This window comes from Uloborus diversus, chromosome 2 (genome assembly GCF_026930045.1).
Source record: "Uloborus diversus isolate 005 chromosome 2, Udiv.v.3.1, whole genome shotgun sequence".
In the NCBI taxonomy this organism is placed as follows: domain Eukaryota; kingdom Metazoa; phylum Arthropoda; class Arachnida; order Araneae; family Uloboridae; genus Uloborus; species Uloborus diversus.
This window is the reverse complement of record NC_072732.1, coordinates 103,736,030-103,756,803: the sequence shown is the minus strand read 5'-3', so window position 1 is coordinate 103,756,803 and position 20,774 is coordinate 103,736,030. Positions and strand designations below refer to the sequence as shown.

The 20,774-nt window shown below is 38.1% G+C and overlaps 1 protein-coding gene across 2 annotated transcripts in view; it reads left to right on the top strand.

Moving 5' to 3' along the window:
* The first annotated feature begins 18,744 nt into the window (after positions 1–18,744).
* Positions 18,745–20,774, top strand: part of LOC129217207 (uncharacterized) — a 91,758-nt gene continuing 89,728 nt past the window's right edge. For both annotated transcript variants that reach the window (XR_008580199.1, XM_054851476.1), the window contains exon 1: positions 18,745–18,845. Coding sequence is in view for 1 of the 2 variants with exons in the window: in XM_054851476.1 (XP_054707451.1) it covers positions 18,844–18,845 (2 nt within the window). In the remaining variant the exon portion in view is untranslated. The remainder of the gene's footprint in view (positions 18,846–20,774) is intronic.

The window sequence follows — 20,774 nt, the reverse complement described above, 5'->3', positions numbered from 1 at the left end:
TTGTTAGCTCAATGTTACGGTTCCACGTTATGATAATTTCGTAATTTACTCTTCCACAATGTGATAATTTGCTCGGTAAAATTTTCTTAAAATTGGAATAGAAAAAAAAATCGAAAAATTGCTTCGAGGTGCACACTCCCATGGTACAAACTAACTTAGTGCCAAATTTCATGAAAATCTGCCGAACGGTCTAATCGCTATGCGCGTCACAGAGATCCAGACAGAAAGGCTTTCAGCTTTATTATTAGTAAAGATAATCGAAATCAACACATGAATTATTTATTTTTGCAAGCAAACTGCCTTTAAGAATTCGATCAGTTATAAAATTAAAATTTTACTAAAATTTTGCCGCTTTAATTACTGTAAAAGAACTTATTTTCCCTAAAATCAAGACATCGGTGTTTAGCTAAAAATCGCACGAAATTTATATGAACAGAACAGAAGATTTATATATACAAGAAGATATATGTTTCGCGAGGCTTCAAATTTCTAGATCACGACGGGCTCGCAAAAATTGAAGCCTCGCGGAGATTAGTGCTTTTATAGTGAGCAATTGTCCCTGTCAAAGTTTTCGGAACCCAAGAAATCGGCGAAATCCAGGCTGCAGACCTCTGATTTAGGACCTAGGGCGGATACAAAGGAGGATCGGTTGTGGCAATGTCCTTGTCCTTTGATGGGCCCTGCAGCGACAATTTTTCGGTATCAAATTTTTTAAAACTGAATTAGACGATCTTCGATGTTGTTCTTGAAAGGGCCCTTGGGGCAATGTTTCGAAGTTCAAGTCCAAGAAAAAAAGCAATTGCAGTCCATGTTTGACGACGTTGGAGAAATAAATGCTGTACGGAACTTTTCTTACGGAAAAATTTTCAAAATTGAAATTCAAAACAGAAAAACTCAATTTTAGACGTTCTTTAATGATTCTAGGAAGACGGGGGGTTGAGCGACACACTCCCCGTCAAAGCATTCCCTACATTTTTCTATATTGTTCAAAAGACGAACTCTTTGACGACCTTGGATGATATTAGGGAAATAAGGGAGGGATTCGGGACGCAACTCCAGAAATGTTTCGGAAATTAAGACTGAAACAATCTTCATCAACATATGTAAACCAAGCGTACTAAAGATTAAGTAATAAAAACCAATCGACCCCTCTCTTGAAAACTTTCTGGATCCGCCCTTTTTCAGGACGATTCATTTTCGAACAAATTCAAATCTTTTTGAACAAAATACTATTGGATTGACCTGACTATAAAATATATCGAACATTCAAGTTCTGTCAAAGCAGACGATCAATGAATGTCCGGAAGTATTGAAAGAAAGCAACATTAATAATAGGGCAGGTGGAAAATAAAGTGGGGATCGATTCAGGAATATGATATCCTAAAATCATTTTGTTCAGAATTTAAGACGAACTTTTTCGAAAACCTCAATATAAACAAGTGTTAGAACAATGGTTTCAAATTCTAAAAGTGTCCTTAAAAATTTATTATCAATTTAAGGAAGTTCATGTGTAAAGACACGAATTAAAAAAAAAAAAAAACATATAGTAAATGCATAGCGATGTTTGCATGTCTTTAAAATGAAATCCCAAACCGAATCTAAAAGTCCAAAAACTAGTAAATCATGTTCCTAATATTCTATCGTAGTTAGAAATGTATGTAAATTGCGAGGATCTGTCTCCCAAAGAGTAGTATAAATGTAACGAATTTCATATGTAAAAAGCTCGAATTGAAATACGTTATTTCACCAAGTCAAACATGTGCTTGGTGTCCTCAAAAGTCTTTGCCGGGTCCAGGTACCACCTTCAAATCATTTATAGGTTGAATGTGACTTAAGATCGAGTTGAAATGCAACAATAAAAAATATCTGTCAAATTACATCTTTTACATTAAAGAATATTTTATTTATGCAACTTGAAAAAAAATAACACAGGGTGTCTGAAAAGTCCTTGACACATTTGGAAAAATCATAGAAAAACAATAAAATGTCGTATGAATATGCAGTTTGCCCCATAATACTTTACAAGTTAAAGAGTTTTTTTTATGACATCATTAAAAAAAAAAAAAAATTGTAATAATAAAAGACCTATAGTACAGTAAAATTAGGCCAAAAAATGGCCAAACCCAAACATCCAAAAAAAGGTGAAACCTGTTGCAAATTACTTCTTACCCTTCCAGCAAGAAGGGGTAAAAAGTCCCGGCACTTTGCGCGTGGGGTTTTGGGGGGAAGGGGGGGGACAAAATAATCCTCTATTTAAATAAAAATAATTTCTATCACTTAAAAAAAATTCTCAAACCTCGCAGAAACCACTCTATAATAGTAAAATAATAAACTCTCACAGAAAAAAAATATAATTAACAGGGGTGCACAGGCGTGGGGGATGGGGGGGGGGGTCGATGGAGCAGCTTTGCGTCATTGGAATTTAAGGCAGTTTTTTCAAGGGGTATTTCTTTTTTGAGGGCTTTTATTCTAGATGGGTACTCCGTCACACATAAGGGGTGCACCATCGCTTTGGGGGGGGGGGGGTGGACCCTGAATTTACATTCTAAAATCAACTATTGCAGTGAAGTGTACGAAAAAATTTCACTGATTTATATTTTTTTCGAAGTACAAAATGCCAGACAATGATATGGTATGTCAGAATGATAATTCTAAAAGATCTAAGCCTGCTCAGTAATCAAACTATTTGTGACTGGAGTTATTAAACTGTTTAGAGTGCTGGAAAACAAAATTTCTGTGCAGCATAAAAAAAGTCCAAATTGTCCAAAGTTTCCTTATTTCTTCTTGTTTAACTTACTTCAACTTTTCTACAATCTTTTGCCATCACTTTAAGGGGGGACAAACCGAAATTGCCAATAGTGAGATGGGCAATGCTGCAATTCTGCACACTCTAAGTCTGTGGGTTTCTCATTTGCAAACACCAAGTTACCTCTCTTTTACGCAGCTGGTTATGTGAATTATGCTAAATATGCGGACATATACTATCTGAAACTTTTGAGTTTACTATGCGATAAAAAAAATTTGATCACATCAAACATCAGCTATCCAACGATCTAACGCAGTGACAAATTCAGGTGGTCTAGAACCTGTAGTGATTCAACGATAGAACAAGTCTTGATGAGAGCAATGAGCAATACAACAATAGAATGCTAAATATACAAAGTACGAAACGTATTTCGTTGCCTTACCGGGAGAGTGTAGCCCTAGTAGTACAGTAAAAATAGGGGTCGGACCCAAACATCCAAAAAAAAAAAACCTAAACCTGGTGCAATTTGTTTATTACTCTCCCAATAAGAACAGGTAAAAAGTCCCACCCCATTGTGCGTCGGGTTTTGGAATGGGGGGCATCTAAAAATTGCTGTTTTGGATATTTTTCCAGAATTTTTAGAGCAAATTTAAAGTGAGAATATTATGTCATACTAAATTTAAAAGCATGAAATTAAAGGTGTTTGACCCCCAAGAAAGATGACATAACCCACCAATGCTACAGAGCCCCCCTGTCCGCGTAAAACGAAGCAGTACCCCCAAACCCCCCTCCATACATTTCATATGGAAACACTATTTTATGCTAAGCTAAAGTTAGAAATCAAGTGTGTCCATCCTCCAAGAGCGATGGTGCACCTCCTCTCAAAGCTACAGCACCCCCCCCCCCTCCGACAAATATAATAAATCCTCAATCCCCCCCCCCTTTTTTTATTTCAAGTAGAAGTTTTATTTCATGCAAATCTAAAATGCATTAAATCAGGACTGTCCACCCCATAAGAACAGTAGCTCACCTCCCAAAACGAAATTATATACTAAAATATTATCCCCCCCCCCACCCCCTCTGATGGTGCACATTTGATTAAATGGCCAGAAAAATTACGCTAAAATGTTTTTTGCTTTCAAATGATTTCTCCTAAGCTTGTAACAAAAAGTCTTCGTTATCAAGATGTTTTTTGGAATCTAGATCCTCAGCAAAATCGTTATTGTTGCAGCCACTTGTCCAACACAGTTTGTGGATATGATTGAGCACTTCAGTCCACTTTCAAACTTTTCAAACATTCACTATATCCAATGAACCCCTCAGAGCAAGCACAAGATTTGAGATGCAGAAAGTCTTCTAGAGTAGAAGGCTTGGCCGTTGTAATAGGACGCAGATTATATTTCTGTGGTGCTTGGGGGACAGGGACGTGCACAGAAATTTTGGGGCACGTCACAAATGACTTTATCAGGCCCCCTGCGTATTGTTTGCCCCTTCGTCCCAATATATATTTCCCCCTTTATTTCAAAAATCTCGGGCCCCCTTCGGTCTTGGGCCCGTGCCAACAGGTGTACCTCCCCCCCCCCCCCCCGTGCACGCCCCTGCTAACGGACTCATTGAAAAACCACAAAAGAACTACAACGTTTAAAGAAAAATCTATACTAATATTATAAAGAGAGAGGGCGGGTATTTGCATGTTTATATGTTTGAGGTAATCCCTGGAACCACTGCAGCTATTTGAAAAATTCTTTCACTATATGAAAGGTGCATTTTTACTGAGTGACATAAGCTATAAATTATGCATATATGCATTTATACTATTTTTTAAATCAATAGTTGTCTTCGCTACCAGTTTATCTTATATACGTAATCTATTCTTATATACGTAAACGAAAGCACTGATTGTCCTGGACTTGCAATGACAAAATAGTTGAAGGTTTTTTTTTTTGAACTGAATGCTAATGAATAGAATCACGATGGCGGCATAAGAACCGCCATAACCTTTACATGTATATGAGGCTGAAGAGAATAAATTACATAGCATTCTATTAGCCTTGGACATTGTCGCAGAATGTTAATGCATCAAAATTTATTTAAGTCTATACTAATATTATAAAGAGAGAGAGAGAGAGCGGGTTTTTGTATGTTTATATGTTTGAGGTAATCTCTGGAGCCACTGCAGCTATTTGAAAAATTCTTTTACTGCATGAAAGGTGTAAACATACAAAACACCACCCTCTCTCTTTATAATATGAGTATAGATTTTTATGCATTAACATTCTGCGACTCTACATGTCCAAGGTTAATAGAATGCTATATAATTTATCCTCTTCAGCCTCATAAATATGTAAAGGTTATGGCGGTTCTTATGGCGCCATCGTGATTTTTTTTCTTCACTTGCTTCTATTTATTAGCATTCGGTTCAAAGGGAACTTACACATATTTTGTTACTGCAACTGAGGGACAATCAAGTTTGTGTTTACGTATAAGAATAGATTAGTACGAAACAGAAACTGGTGGGGAAGACAAACTACTTGTTTAAAAAAATAATGTAAGTACATATATGCATAATTTATAGCCTATGTCACTCAGAACGAATGCACCTTTCATATAGTGAAAGAATTTTTCAAATAGCTTCAATGGTTCCAGAGATTACCTCGAATATATAAACATACGAAAATCCGCTCTGTCTCTCTTTTTAATATTAGTATAGATTATATTGTTCATGGGAAAGTAAAGGTTGGTCTCTCTTGATAGGAAATGAAGTAAATCAATTTCTTTCAAAGTCTCATAAAAATGAAACAAAAAAATGTTGTAAACCATGATATTTTAAAACAAAAAAATCTGCATAATATTTATTTAGGACGGAAAATAATGAATAAAGCAGAAAATAAAAAAAATAGTCCGAAATGAACGTTATACTTCATTGAGAAAAAGTAAATTTATGATTAATTGAGAGCTAAAAAACTTGGTGGTGATTCTAATTCAAAAAAAGAAAAAAAAAATGTAATTTTATCACTAGTGCATCAAAACAATATTCGAAACTACTCACGGTTCAACAGAACGGTAGTTCAGTTTTTAGGAGATCGTACTGAACTGTTCATTTTAAGGATTCGGTCTGTTAGACCCGTTCGTTCATGAACGACACATCCCTAATGCAAGGGTACTTGTACATTTCATCGCCAATTTACTCCAGATGTGGAAATTTTTCTTTTGCTGATTTCCAACATAAAAATGGATCTTCATTTTATGGTTGCAATAACAACAATTTATAGCTTACCGGCTTTGCTGTATCAGTACTGGTAAGAAAAATACTTCCTTCGCACACTTTTTGACTGATAATGGATTGTGGGCAGGCCCGCGCCAAGCCTGATCGGCGCCGTCATGCAAATGTCTTTTGAACGCCTTTATGCAGCAAGTTCGAGCAAAATATACTTAACACCTGGGGTGAGGTTTTGTAGACAAATGTTATGTGGAAAATGTAAGTTTGGCGTTTAATTAACAAGCTGAAAAACAATTTGTACATTTTTAACAATGGGACACGGTGTACGTTTTTACATCATTCCACGATGTTATTTCGAGTAAGGGCGGATGTAAAGGAGGGTCGATCGAAATTAATTTTTGAAATCTGACTTTTTCTCTTGGAATCCTTGCATTGAGCTGATGTTAAAAAAAAAAGTGGTCAGTGTCAGTTAATTAAAGCATTTTACACCCCTCCCCCCCCCCCCCCCCCTCCCAAAAAAAACAACTTTGGAATTTGATTGAAATAATTATTTTTTTTTAGTCTAATAAGTACTTTAAAAAAATGGGAAACGACTATTATGCAGCTTAAATTTCTAATATTTGGACTACTGTCCAGAAAGCAAAGATGTCTATTTCTGCACTTCGTATTGATCGGTATTTAGTTTGTTTCTGAAAAAATTTTCAAAATATAGAAAATTGTGAAAGCCGCACTTTACCGAAATAGCGGGTTGTTTCAAGTATGCCTGCCCGAAAAAAACCAGGCGGATTTTTTCGGGCTGGGCCCGGTTTGACGAACCCCGTCATTGATATGAAATGCGTTTTTAGAAAAAGAAAATATTTTCAATATCAAAGTTAACGACGCTCCAAATATCTCTCTAATCTCTAATTGATAAATAATTGTTCAATGTTTTGTGCCTGTTAAAACACGACAACAGAGTGCTGAATAGATTTCTAAATTGAAGTAGAGGATATTCTCCTTTAAAATCTGAAACTGAAATCATTTCTGGTAAAATAAATTCTAAAATACGGAACCGTTACAAAAGGCGAAAATTTATAACATCTTTAACTAATTCATAGTCTCTCCAAAAAAAATTTTTTTTATTTAATGCGCAAATAATTAAAAAAAGGGGTGGGGGCGGATAGAATAATTATGTTCAAGTCGTTGCTTTTCAGAACTAAAAAATTAACCTAAATTATTGTCTACAATACATAAATATTACGCACAATTAAATAATATGCAAATGTGCTTACTGTATTTTTTTTATGTATAATAACACGAAGCAGTGGGATTACTAAGAATTAAAAATCACAAAACGGCGTGGCCCTGATTGTGGGATTCAAATACTTGTATTTAAAATAATTCAGAAAATTTCGAAAAATAATCTTTAAGTTTCTCAATTTCTTCTATATTTTCTAAGCAACCTTTAGCATTTTTGAATGATTCATCTTCGGGATTGTGTGTTTTTTAGATATCCAAGATCCATTTTTCTATTTGGGCCTTCATGTTACTTCTCTGAAACTTCATCTTGAACCTTGCGTTAAGTAATGAAGGAAGGCATATCCGCTGTCTATTACACATAAAATAATTTTGACAACAAACTTAATCTGTTAGCAGAATAATTTTTCAACCCGTTGAATATCAGCAAGAAGTGATGATCCTGAGGACGATGAAGACGACTTACTTCGACAAGAGGCCATGTCTGCCTAGTCGGAAACTAGAGGTCAGGGCCTTGGAGCACAGTTTGGAATCGGAAAACTGCAAATTTTATGAGCTTTATGGGGTTAGGAGGGCTGGCAACTTAGCTGAAAAGGGGCCCTTGTCACCATGCCGTGGCTCTCGGCGGCCCTACTGTAACATGTTCGGACTCAGAAGTGCCCCCCCCCCCAAGAGCAAAGCAGAGTCCCTACCAAATACTACGAAGACCCCCCGCTTCGAATCGGGGAACCTCAACCAATAAAAGAGAAATGTTCCCCTAAAAACGTCCGTACCCCCTAAAAAGTTCAATGGCGCAATCTGTGCCATGAGCCCCGCATTGTAGCGCCCCTGTCGAATCGATTACTATTGATATTGCGAATTATAAGTTTGTAAGTGGTTTGGATTCAAAAAAAGAAAAAAAAGCTCAATACATTAGAAAAATACTTAACTCAAGCAATAACCACAAATATTTATATTAAAATAAAAGAAAAATAGCATGGTAGAGTAGAACAAGAGCAAAGTTTCGCAAAATTAAACAATGAACAATGAAACAGGTGGCAGAGACCAAAATATGTTAAATTTTTATTCTTTTTCTCATTACAGGCTTTAAGATTTGCTTTGTCAGAAATAAGTTCATTTAACAGTAAATGAGACAAATTAAAGGAATCCTCATATAAATAATAGCCGATGATCGAGTAACCCGCGAGATTCAACAATGAAACTCGCGCTACGGCATGATAATTTGATAATAAGTTTTGGTAATGTTTAGCATGCAGGGAAAGGTTTTATTGCGACAAGGCCTAACTTGATCCGGTAATTAAACTGTTTTACGGGTAAGACTGTGCAGGGGATATACAGAATAGGATTTCATTTTTTTGGGGGGGGGGGGGGATCATAGCCAGGGGGGTGATAGTGGACTCAAGTTCTGAAGACACTCTGAAATTTTTTAAAACAATGAGGAAGTTTTAGAATGTGTTGTCAGCCCGAAATTTTCGGAACCGGCAATCCAAGATTTTCGAAATTTTCGGTTCACAAAAACCCCTTGGTCATGCTTCGGAATGTGATCTCACGTACGGCAATTTCCTTGAACTTAGGTTAAATTTAATTAAAATAATAACTAAAATAAACCACTTGGTTTGACCTCTGGGATCCATATAGTAAAAACCGTGAAGGAATAGTATGATATTTCCTGTTCTATGTGTGAACTTTGAATTTGTGCTGAAAAAAAAGTTTTCATCCTGTTCCAATTTTGCATAGCGAGCTTAAATAAAATTAGCGTCTCAGATACGAGTTGAAAAACATATAGGGCTCGTTAGTATTTGTAGTGGAATCCGAAAGTCATAGATCTGGGCCTAAAATGAAGGATTGTTTAGAATAAAAGTTGTGATTAAACATTAACTAACTGATGTAACTAAAAAGTTATTGCACATTTATTATAATAAAATAAACATTAAGATTAGTTTCTTACGACGGTCATTTCTGTTTTTTATATTTTATGTACTGATATCTCTGTAAAGAAGGTTAATTTCATTCATTTATCTGATTAAATGACATGTATCTTGTATGCAGAAAAAAAACTATTAAAATATCACTTAAAAATACGGCAAAAATCTAATTAAAAATTAAATATTTTATGAATGTAATTTTGCCATTGATAAATACTCACCTACTGATTCTTTTCTGGTTATAGAAAAATCGGAGGTGGACGAGGACGACACAGTATCAGGGTCTGGTACAGGGACTCGGGATATGTTTCCACCGGATTTTTGTTCATCAGTTTATTTAACTTTTCGAAAAAAGATAACAATGTTTCTTCACCTGAAAACTTCATTGTTTTTGTAAAAGGTAGTCTTTTTTCTAACAAAGCGCGACTTTTTTTCTGCAGTTTCCGTCCAATACGAGGGATTAATTAACGGGAACCCACGTGTAACAAGTTTTCGCTCTAACACGAAACTAAAATTTTACATTTCTTACACGACACAAAATCCAAAACACGAATTTAAACTAATTAACTAATCACAGCACATTTACAAATAAACTCAGCACGAACAAAAACGAAACTGTCTAAAAATCACACCAGAAAGGAATAATAATTTACAGAGACTTTACATAAAAAATAATTACACACTCAAATGTTTTACCAATTGATGCTATGCCTGCCGCTCTGGAAATATGCCTATTCCTATCGTCCATTAAATTTGTTGCATAAAAAGCGAGCGAGCGACAGACACTTCTTTGTTACTTTTCAGTTTACTGGCACCTGAAGACAGCGCCGTAAACAAACTGTCTCAAGCAAAGCTATATATCAATAGTAAATGACATGTAATGCCATTAAAAATAAGGAATTCAAAAATTACTTACTTTTTCTTATAGTTCCGTTCAGTTTTTTTTTTTTTTTTTTCAAGCAGTCATTTTCACTATTTAAATTCAATAAATATTAAAATATTATAACGATTACAAAGAAATTTCACAGATTCCGGGGTAGGGCGACTCACATGACCCCCCCCCCTCCCCCTCCTTGTATATCCATACCTTCATGTAATGCCTAAAAAAATTTAATTCGAAAGAAATTTTTTTATCTCGTTATTTCGATCCAGTTTTTATATTTTTTTTTTCAAGCAAACGTTCAAATACTGTCGAGCTTTGGGGGGGGGGGGGGGGGGGGGGTCATGCCTCCCTCTTGTATCCGCCACTGAGACTGTGTCATTTCAGGGGAATGAAGAAACGAAAAAGAGGTCAACTAGTGAACGCTATCTACTGGAGTTCAGGGTCAATCCACTGGAGTTGGAATTAAAATCTCAACTATCAAAATATCACCAAACAAGCGATTGCTTCGTTAAAATGTTGAAGAAGAGAAGCAACTTTCACCCGTTATACCTTGACGGGCGACTTTCTACGCATCATTTAAATAATTGCCGATGGCCGACCCGCGTGATTCAATAATGAAACTCGCGCTACGGCATGATAATTTGATAATATGTTTTGGGAACGTTTAACATGCAGGGAAAGACTTTATTGTTTAAGGCTGAACTCGATCCAATACCTTAACTGTTTTACTGGTAAGACTGTGTTATTTCAGGGGATGAAGAAACGAAAAAATGGTCAACAATGGGCCTACTGGAGTTTATGGTTATTTCACTTTAGTTAAGGTTACAATTTCAACTATCAAAATATCCCTAAACAGGTAATGGCTTCGTTCAAATGTAGAAGCAATTTTCACCCGTCAATCCTCGACGGGAGATTTTCTAGTAATTATAATTACAGCTCCTAGAGTTAACCGATGAAACTCTGAGCAGTAAATTGCAGTGGGCCGGTAAAAAAGGCAGTAACTGCAAATTTTTCTTTTCTTTTTTTTTCTGCATTTTCGTCATCTATTGCACTTTTGCTTTTTGTACAAACTTGCTTATTTGGTTTCCGCTGAGAGAAAAGCGTGGGGAAAAAAATTCTAATTCCAACATGTCTCTGTTGTTAGCATTGAACCCTAAAAGAGTTTCTTTAAATACCTCGAAACTCATTTTGCAGATACACTGCTCGACATTGAAAATGCAACAACAAGAAGGAGTTTTCAGAAATTTATGCAAATTTTAGAGTAGACGTACATCACTAAACTATGTAAATGATGTGAGATGCGCAGCTCTCCGACGTAAATAAAGTAAGATATAAGGAAAGGAACTTGCAGAATGGGAAATATTCGTGTCGTTATTTCTGACTGGAGAATTATCGAAGAAATTTTGTTTTTGTTTTTTTTTCTTGGAGGATACGTGTAACACGAGAGAATGCCAGGCCGACGTCAAAGCCAGCAGATAGACGATTATACGAGGTGATCGGACTGAGAAGGGGATGTTGGTCCGTATGTCAAATCGCAGCTGATATCCACATGGATGCGAGAACGGTACATCAGCTGTGCCGAAGATGATAGGAACAACGAAATGTGGCAAGATTGAGGGGTGCAGGGGCAGCCAAAATGACGTCAGAACGCATGGATCGACGCATCCACCGACAAGCTGTAGCAGACCCACAAGTCAGCTGTTCCTCGGATCTGCAGCAGGTGCAAGATACCCTGAATGTTCCCGTGTCATCCAGAACCATTTCCCGTCGTTTGGGTCGCAAGTAGTCTGCAATCAAGAAGACTGCCATTGACCCTACAGCATAGACAGCAACGTTTAGTATGGTGCCGGACTTGAGCGACGTGGATGACAGAATGGCGAAATGTCGTGTTCTCAGATGAATCCCGCTTCTGTTTATATAGTGATAGTCGCCGCATACGTGTGTGGCGTCGACGTGGAGACAGATCTAATCTGGCAGTAACTGTGGAACGTCCCACCGCACGACAACGTGGCATAATGGTTTGGGGCGCGATTGCGTAGAATTCCATATCACCTCTAGTTCGTATTCAGGGCACTATGACGGCCCAACGATACTTGGATAGTGCGCCCGGTGGCAATCCCTTACCTTCAAGGGCTACCTAATGCAATTTTTCAGCAGGATAACGCCCGACCACACAGTGCTCGCATCTGCCAACATGCTCTCCAAGGCACACAGATGCTTCCCTGGGCACCATACTCTCCTGACCTGTCACCAATCGAACATGCGTGGGATGTAATTGGACGCCGTTTGCAGACTGCGTCCCTGCCTCGTTCAGAAGACGAACTGTGGCAAATGGTTGAAAGGGAATTGAGAGCAATCCCTCTGAATACCCTCCGCACCCTTACTGACTCTATGCCTAGACGTGTTTCTTCGTGTATCGATGTCCGCGGTGGCCCAACATCCTACTGAGTCGACGTCGTTCTCGCTCTGTATTCTGCCTATCATTTTGAAATTAAGATCAATTATTATTCCTTGCTGTCTCTGTCTTTTTTCCAAATTTCATCACTTTCTGACCACTCCTTCCTATGGTGTTGCACTTTCAATGTCGAGCAGTGTATTTCCGTTTGCCTGCCCACGGCAATACTTATTCGTTTTTTTCTTAGTATATCGACTTATATTTTACCTCTAAGTGTTCACAGTAAATACTAAACAAATGTACATACACTACCTTAAAAGCAAAATAAATTTTAAAAACTAGTCAACTGCCAAACTTGTCAAGGCTGCGTTCGGAAATAATCCACCGATTTCACCGCGTGGTTAGTCCGGTGTGGTTATGACGTATCTGGAATTTCTCCAGGAAGCTTGGTAGAACTAGAGCCCCTATAACTGGAGAGGCCGACGCATCCGCCATATTGGAGCAAGCTTACAACAGGGAAAGCTACCTTTATTGGCATTCATTCGCCAAACAAGGAACGAGAGAGTCGGACAGCAAAGGTGAACATTGGCGAAATTTTGGAAACAGTTGGCGTCGTTTCCAGGCTGCTAATCACTTCGCGGGCTATTAATTATCCATTTCTTTTTTCTTTTTTCATCTGCCGGAAATCTGAAGAGCTGAAATTCTTTTTTGGAGCTGTTTGCACAATTTACAGCCAAACAACCACACATTTGACTCAATTTAACACATGCCAATGAAATGTAAACATCAGCAGCAATGCTGTCGCTACGAAGCACTGGATCAAGTTTGCTCCAAAATGGCGGATGCGTCGGCTCCTCCACTATAGGGGCCTTAGGTAGAACAGCTGTGTTTCCGAATGCCCGTTGTCACTAGAGTCCCTATCTCCAATCAAAGCGTAACTTTCGTGATGGGAAAGTCACGTGCGTTACGATCAAAACACGAAACACTACCGGATTGCGGTCTAGGAAGATTGGGCGCCGCAGTTTTGGCGCAGCATATTGGGCGCCGAGTATTTTGGGCACCGGGAACTTTGGGCGCCGAGCATTTTGGGTGCCGGGAACTTTGGGCGCCGAGCACTTTGGGCGCAGGGAACTTTGGGTGCCCAGCATTTTGCGCGCCGGGAACTTTGGGCGCTGAGCATTTTGGGCGCCGGGAACTTTGGGTGCCGAGCATTTTAGGCGCCGGGAACTTTGGGCGCCGAGCACTTTGGGCGCCGGGAACTTTGGGCGCCGAGCATATTGTGCCCAGTATTCCCGGGGGCTAAAATGCTCGGCGCCCAATGTTTCCGGCGTCCAAAATGCTCGGCGCCCAATGTTTCCGGCGTCCAAAATGCTCGGCGCCCAATGTTCCCGGCGGCGAATTTTGAAACGCTCTCAATGCTTACGTTACGGTAGCTACCGGTTAGTTAATCACGTGACAGCTAATGATCACGTGCTCCAGTCAACTGCTTAGAATGGTAACCGGTTGATCATAGAACGCTGCAGTTAGTAACCGATCGACCGGTGAGGTTCGTCGAACGCAAGGAGTGCTTGCGTTCGACGAGCTCAACAGGTAGCTACCGGTGATTCGATCACGTGACATCTAATGATCACGTGCTTCAATCAACTAATCAACATATTAATACGGTAACCGGTTTATGATAAAACGCAGCGGTTAGCAACCGGTTACTCAGTGGTCGACCGGTTAGGATCGCCGAACAAAACCAATTACAGTACATTGGCGAAATGAGAAATAAAAACGAGCGCGTTCTATTAAACAGCATGGTAACCTGGATACATTAAAGCAACCCCGAGTAAAATGTAAACAGAGCCGCCCCTTTAAATTGTGAGGTAGAAATTGCAATGCGAAATATTGCTGTTTAAAGTTTTAGTTCGTTTTAATTTCACGATTTACCGTTTTTGTGTTGTGAAATATTTCCGTTTTCGTAGGGTTTCTTCTGAATCTTAATTTACGTCTGTATTGTTGTTATGTTTGGAAAATTCTGCTTGCTGTAAACATTCGCAATAAACTCACATTGAAAGAGACGCAGAACAGATTTAAACATGGTAGATAATGCACATGCTGCTTCAAAATGAGTTTCTTTGACTGTTGATTTTTTTTTTTATATTCTTGAGAATAGTAACTGAAATACGATCTGAGTGTGCTTCTCTTATGTTGTTGATGTTTTAATTTATTGGTTTTCTCTGAACAATGTTGAAGATTTCGGTTAGTTCATAAAGTTTTTTAAGAATAGAAATGTCGTGAGAAAATCTGTAAAAAATACTACCATTTAATGATTTAAGAAATACATTTTATCTCAGGAAAGAATATAATCCTTTTCATTTAATTTGTAATTTCACCTTCATCTGTCTCAGTTTTTAGTTTTATAAAAAAAAAATAAAAAGGGGAAAGGATGGGTGGGAAGATGTTGAGTCACTGCTCCTATGCTCTGTGGGGCTCGTGAGAATTTGAGCGACCAGTGTCAGCCTTTGCACACTCCCCCCCCCCCATTTCCTAGAAAAAATTGAAATGACACGTTTGTCTACCATCAACTACTCGCAATCAGTAGTCATTGGCCCCAGGAACTGTAAGCTGTTCCATTTCGATTGTTTTATGCTCCGAGCTTGTGTCACTCCTTAACTGTACTAAATTATTATAGTTTAATAGGTGTGAGTTCATTTGTATGCTAATGATAATAATAAATTCAGAGCTCTAAAAAAAAATTTTTTTTTTTTGGCCTTGTTAATTTTGCCTGAATGAACTGATAATTGATAACAATTTGCAGATTGCACCAAAATCTTAATTACATTAAAATGTCCCCTATCAAAAGAGTTTACAGCAAATATTGTATAATTGACTTTGAATTCATAGCACCTGTGATAGTTAAGTTAGAGGGGGGAGGGGAGCCAAAGTGAGTGCCCTTGGCTAGTGCATTCTTGCACCCTTTGAACTTGTTCGTTTCCGTTTTTTTCCCTTACATTCATGGCATGTGAAGCAATCCGGAAAACTTGCAGATGGGGTTGCTATTCATATTGTATTGTAATTAACTCTGAATTTGGAGCACTTCAGAAGTGATTGGTAGTCGGGGGAAAGGGGGGGGGAGGCTCTTGAGCCAAAGTAAGCACCCTACAACATGTGAGCCACCCATGTTTTTCTTTTTTAGTTTCAAAGCAATCCATATAAGTTTGCAGAAGGAGCTTGCAGTTAATTATTCTTGCATTATAATTAATTTTGAATTCATGGCGCTGTGGAAGTGGAAGGAAAATTGGGGGAAGGGCCAGATCTGAAGCCTAAGTGAGCGCAAGATATGGCACGCTTCTCCATGACATTCAATCGTCTTCTCAACTTCATACTTTGTGCAGAATAGGGAGCTGAATAAGATTCAGTGCAAAGGGTTGCGAGAGCCCATGGTGCCCCTACCAACCCTTACGTCCTTATGAATGAAGAACCTTTCAACAGAAGACATTTTGACAAAACCTTATTCTTTTCAGCCCTCCATAAATATATCACTTAGATTCCAAGCTAGGCCCACTATAGTTGGGGCAAACCTAACCTGGGAATATTGTGAAGGCTACGCAAATCCTAATCACAGCATTGCAGAGCTGCCGGTTAGGTTTACACCAGGCAGACATGGCCTCTTGTTGACACCGTCGAAATTTAAAGTTCCTATAAGCAGGCCTGTCATTTAGGAGGGTCAATTGCCTCACCCCCAGCTTTGAGAAATTAATATTACATATAAGGGGTTGTAGTTTCTGCAATAAAATTTGCATTGAGTAAGCACCCTCTCCCACCCCTCAAACCCTGGAAAAATTCGAAATGACAAGCCTGCTTATACGAAGTATTAGCAGTTCAGGAATACTAAGAAATTAAGAATTTCTGTACTTATTCATGTGTTGAGCAAACCAATGTGATTTTAGCCAATTGTTATAATTACTGTGAATAAGAAACAATTACCTTTCACAGATTATAGGTAGTTCAAGTATTTGGTAAATATTCACTTTAAATTACTTCAGAGTTACCAGAAGATTAGTTTTCAGTGGCTGATTTATGGGTTTAAGAGGCCGATTGAAATCTATTTTTGGGGACCCCTTTCTCTGTAATTATCATCATAATTGGCTGGATAGCCCATTGCGAGCCTTGGCCTTTTTCAGGAGATCCCGCCAGGCTGTCCTCCTCTTTGTCGTTGACCTCCAGTTTTTGATTTTAATGAAATCAAAATCAGAGTCCACACAGTCGACCTATCTTGATTTTGGTCTACCCATTGGTCGCTGTCCAAATGGGACCGCACTAAAGACCGCCAACGTAGCTCTGTCATTTTCCATTCTTGAGAAATGACCAGCCCATCTCATTGTTTAGTTTGGTAAATTTCAAAATATTGATATTTCTAAAAGGTTTATTAAGTCTTTGTCTATCATAGAACTAAGTAAAAAAAATTAAAAAAAGGCTGCAATTTTGAATCATCTTTATATAGCCTTATGGTCCTGGGAGCCCCTTACAATTGCAGCATGGTAGATCTGCCATTCCATCTTTAGATTTTTTTTTTACTTGTCTTGATGCTGTCCTAGATATTTTGGTCTAAACTCGGATTTTTTTAATGCAAAACCAAAATACATCATAGCTTCAGAACAACAGTAACATACCTAATCGCAGATATAACACTAAGATATCTTACTGTTGCTTTGAGGGGACAATATAGGTTTTTTTTTAAAGAAACACAACCGAGATTTTATTAGTATTTAAAATAAATTGATATGATATTCCGTTATCATTCTTTATTTTCAACTTTAACTTTTTAATCACCAGTAGGATTGCAGGAAAGGTAGGAAAAATTCTTAATATTTTTTGACTGTTCCACAACCCAACTAGTTTTTAACTCGTAAAGTAAAATGCACTTTAATATTTTTCGGAAAATATAAAAGGAATATGGTCTGCAAATTGAATTATGCGCAACACACAGAAGAATCAAACTGAAGTATATTTACGAATTAAAATACATTGAATCAATACTGAATTAAAAGAAATGTCAAATATATCCTAAAAAATTCATATATTTTTTACATTATATTAGTCAACAACATAACTTTTTAGTAACGCTAACAAAATTCGTGGTTGTTTCACAAAATAAGATTGTATGTGACAAAACATAAGTTTCAAGGATTTTAAATATAATACGAGTTAAAATATGAAAGCCATAACGTATGAAGATGAAGCCAAGCTTTCACGACTGCATAAGGAGCATTTGTAAACAAAATTTATAAGTCTCAATACAAAATTTAACTAGCGTAATATCCATACACGACTTGCAACATTAAAAAACTTGATACATATTGTGTTCAAATAATTGTTTAATTAGACCAAGAATATCGTTCAGAGTTTTGAAAATACAGAACTTTATGACAATCGCGACTATTACAATGAACTTTGTTTTCAAACGGACAGGTTGCAAGCAGAGGCGCTTGAGCAGAGCATAAGCAGCATTGCGCTCCGCAAAGAGCAGCACTGCGAAATTCTCGCCAACCATTTTAGCAGCTTCCGAATTTCGCCAATGCACTGTAATTGAGAGGGTTTCAAAATTCGCTTGCCGGCGCCCAAAGTTCCCGGCGCCCAAAACGCTCGGCGCCCAAAGTTCACGGCGCCCTAAACGCTCGGCGCCCAAAGTTCCTGGCGCCCAAAATGCTCGGCGCCCAAAGTTCCCGGCGCCCAAAATGCTCGGAGCCCAAAGTTCCCGGCGTCCAAAGTTCCCGGCGCCCAAAGTGCTCGTCACACAATGTTCCCGGCGCCCAATATGTGGCGCCCAATAGTCGGCTCCCAATCTTCCCATTTAGACCGGATTGGCCAACACAGACTTTGTGACGTTTGTGATCTCGCTAACCGCTTTCCACGCAGCGGTGCGACAGGTTTCTACAAAGTAGACCGCCAGAAAACTAATGTGGTTGAGTGACGTCACCGGTTCCACCGCAAGTGTTTGCGGTGGTACCGAGGGCGACCAATCCTTGTTGCGGAATGCACCCCAAATGTCATGTGATCCACCAAACGTGCGGACGAGCCATGTGGGTGGTGACTAAAAAGACTATTCGAACAAGACCTCTTAAATAATATTCCAGGATATTGTTAAGGAACATTGAACTATAATACAGTGCTTAATATAGAAGCTGAATGATAAGGAATAAAATTTCCCAAGATCTTATAATTACCGTTCTTTTCAAATAGAGGTAAGCCGTTAGAATATACATTTTTGAAGCACATTTTACACGAACGTGGCAATAACCCCTTTGGTATATAATTTCGAAAAACTGTTTCCTGTTGTGTTTCGTTTTCTCTGCGTGGTGTTCGCTGGGCGAGTAGTGTCAGTTGCCTTCCAGCTCGACGTTGCTTAGAAATTGCAGGGAAATAGAACGTGATTAATGTTTTCATATTCAAATGTAAGTTTTTCTCTTATTTTATCTATTGAATTTCTTAATCCTATACTTGGGAAATGCTGAATGGTTCAAATTGCTATTTGCAATTTTTTTAAGCTGTACACTGACATTGAAAAAGTGCTACTTGTGTAATATATTATTAAAACAATAATATTCTTACGAAATGCAACGTACAAATCGGCAGCCTGAGCTGAAATGTACATTATTTCTTTTTACTTTCTTCTGTATCGAATATATAGAAGAAAGTATTGGATTCGTGCAAATTTTCGAATTTGACGGATTTGAACGTTTTGAGGTATATGCTGAGTCCATTGCGACCATTTTTGGAAAATGTCTGTTTGTGTGTTTGTCCGTGTGTGTGTGTGTCACATATGTGTGTGACCAGTGTTCTGTGGCCACTCAACAGCAGAAACTACCGCATGAAATCTAACGAAATTTGGTACACATTTGGTGCCCCTATGTGAAGTTGTGCCCATTGTTTTTTGGCGCAAATTCCTCCAAGGGGGTGGAACAATGGGACGTTTTTTGAGTTATTTGTGCCTGCTGTTCCCCAAGAAGAAACCGGCGGAATCAAACAAAATTTGGTCCATATGTTGCACCAGGTACAGGTGCTAATTCAATTTTAGTGTCAATAGCTCAAACAGGGGTTGAGCTATAGAACGTTTTTTGTCGTCACTTGCGACTGCTATATCTCAAGAAATAATGAACGGAATCAAACAAAAATTTATCGACAAGTAGCCTTTAGATGGTAAAAAAGCTGATTTTATTTTGGCGCCAAGAGCTGAAAATGGGTTGGTGCAATTGAACGTTCTTTCTTTTTCATTGCGAGTGCTATGTCTCAAAAAGTAATGCTATGTTCTGAGTGAAATTTGGAATAAATGTGAATCCATATATGTAAACAGGCGTTCGTTCAATTTTGGCGCCGATTGCTCCATGGGGGCTGTTTTTTTTTTTTTTTTTTTGCAAAACGACAAGAAAGTTAAATCTTAAGACTGTTATCTGCTTATTTCTCGTGATTTCAATTGTATCAGAAATATCTCAATGATTTAACATTTTTAACGATTGCCATCTTATGTTTGTTAACAAATAAAATATTTGTAATTAATTCAAGCGGGGAAGTCTACCATAGACCAAATTCACTCTATAAGACAAATCCTAGAAAAGACCAAGGAGTACGGAATTGATACCTACCATCTGTTCATTGACTTCAAGGCAGCATATGATTGTATCAACAGGAATAAATTGTTCGAGGCGATGTACGAATTCGGAATCCCTCCTAAGCTTATCAATCTTGTCAAAATGACTTTGCGAAGCGTAAAATGCAGAATTAAGACCATGTCCGAAGTATCAAAGGTCTTCTATACAGAGAGAGGCCTCAGACAAGGAGACTCTCTGTCTTGCATTTTGTTCAATTTAACCCTTCAAAAGGTTATACGAGACTCACGTATCAACACTAGAGGCACAATCCTGCAGAGAACTATACAGATATTGGCATGCGCGGACGATATCGACATCGTTGGGCGAAGAAAACAGGATGTGATCGAGGCATTTGTTGCCCTTGAGAGCGCTGCCAAGGAATTGGGCTTGACTGTAAACGAGGAAAAAACTAAGTTTTTGGTTGTGAGCACTAGAATACAAGATGTGCAGCCGCTTAATATTAGAAACTATACTTTTGAAGGAGTCACCCAGTTTAAATACTTGGGTGCACTTATTACCAGTAAGAATGTTTAAAGTTGAAATCGGAAATCGAATTTTGATGGCAAATAGACGCTACTTTGGCTTAAAGAGCCAATTAAAATCTAAGCTCCTTTCCATTAATACAAAAATAAACCTATACAAAACCCTCATAAGACCGATCATTTTATACGGTAGTGAGACATGGGCAATGAATAAAACTGAGGAAAATAGACTTCTCATTTTTGAAAGAAAGAT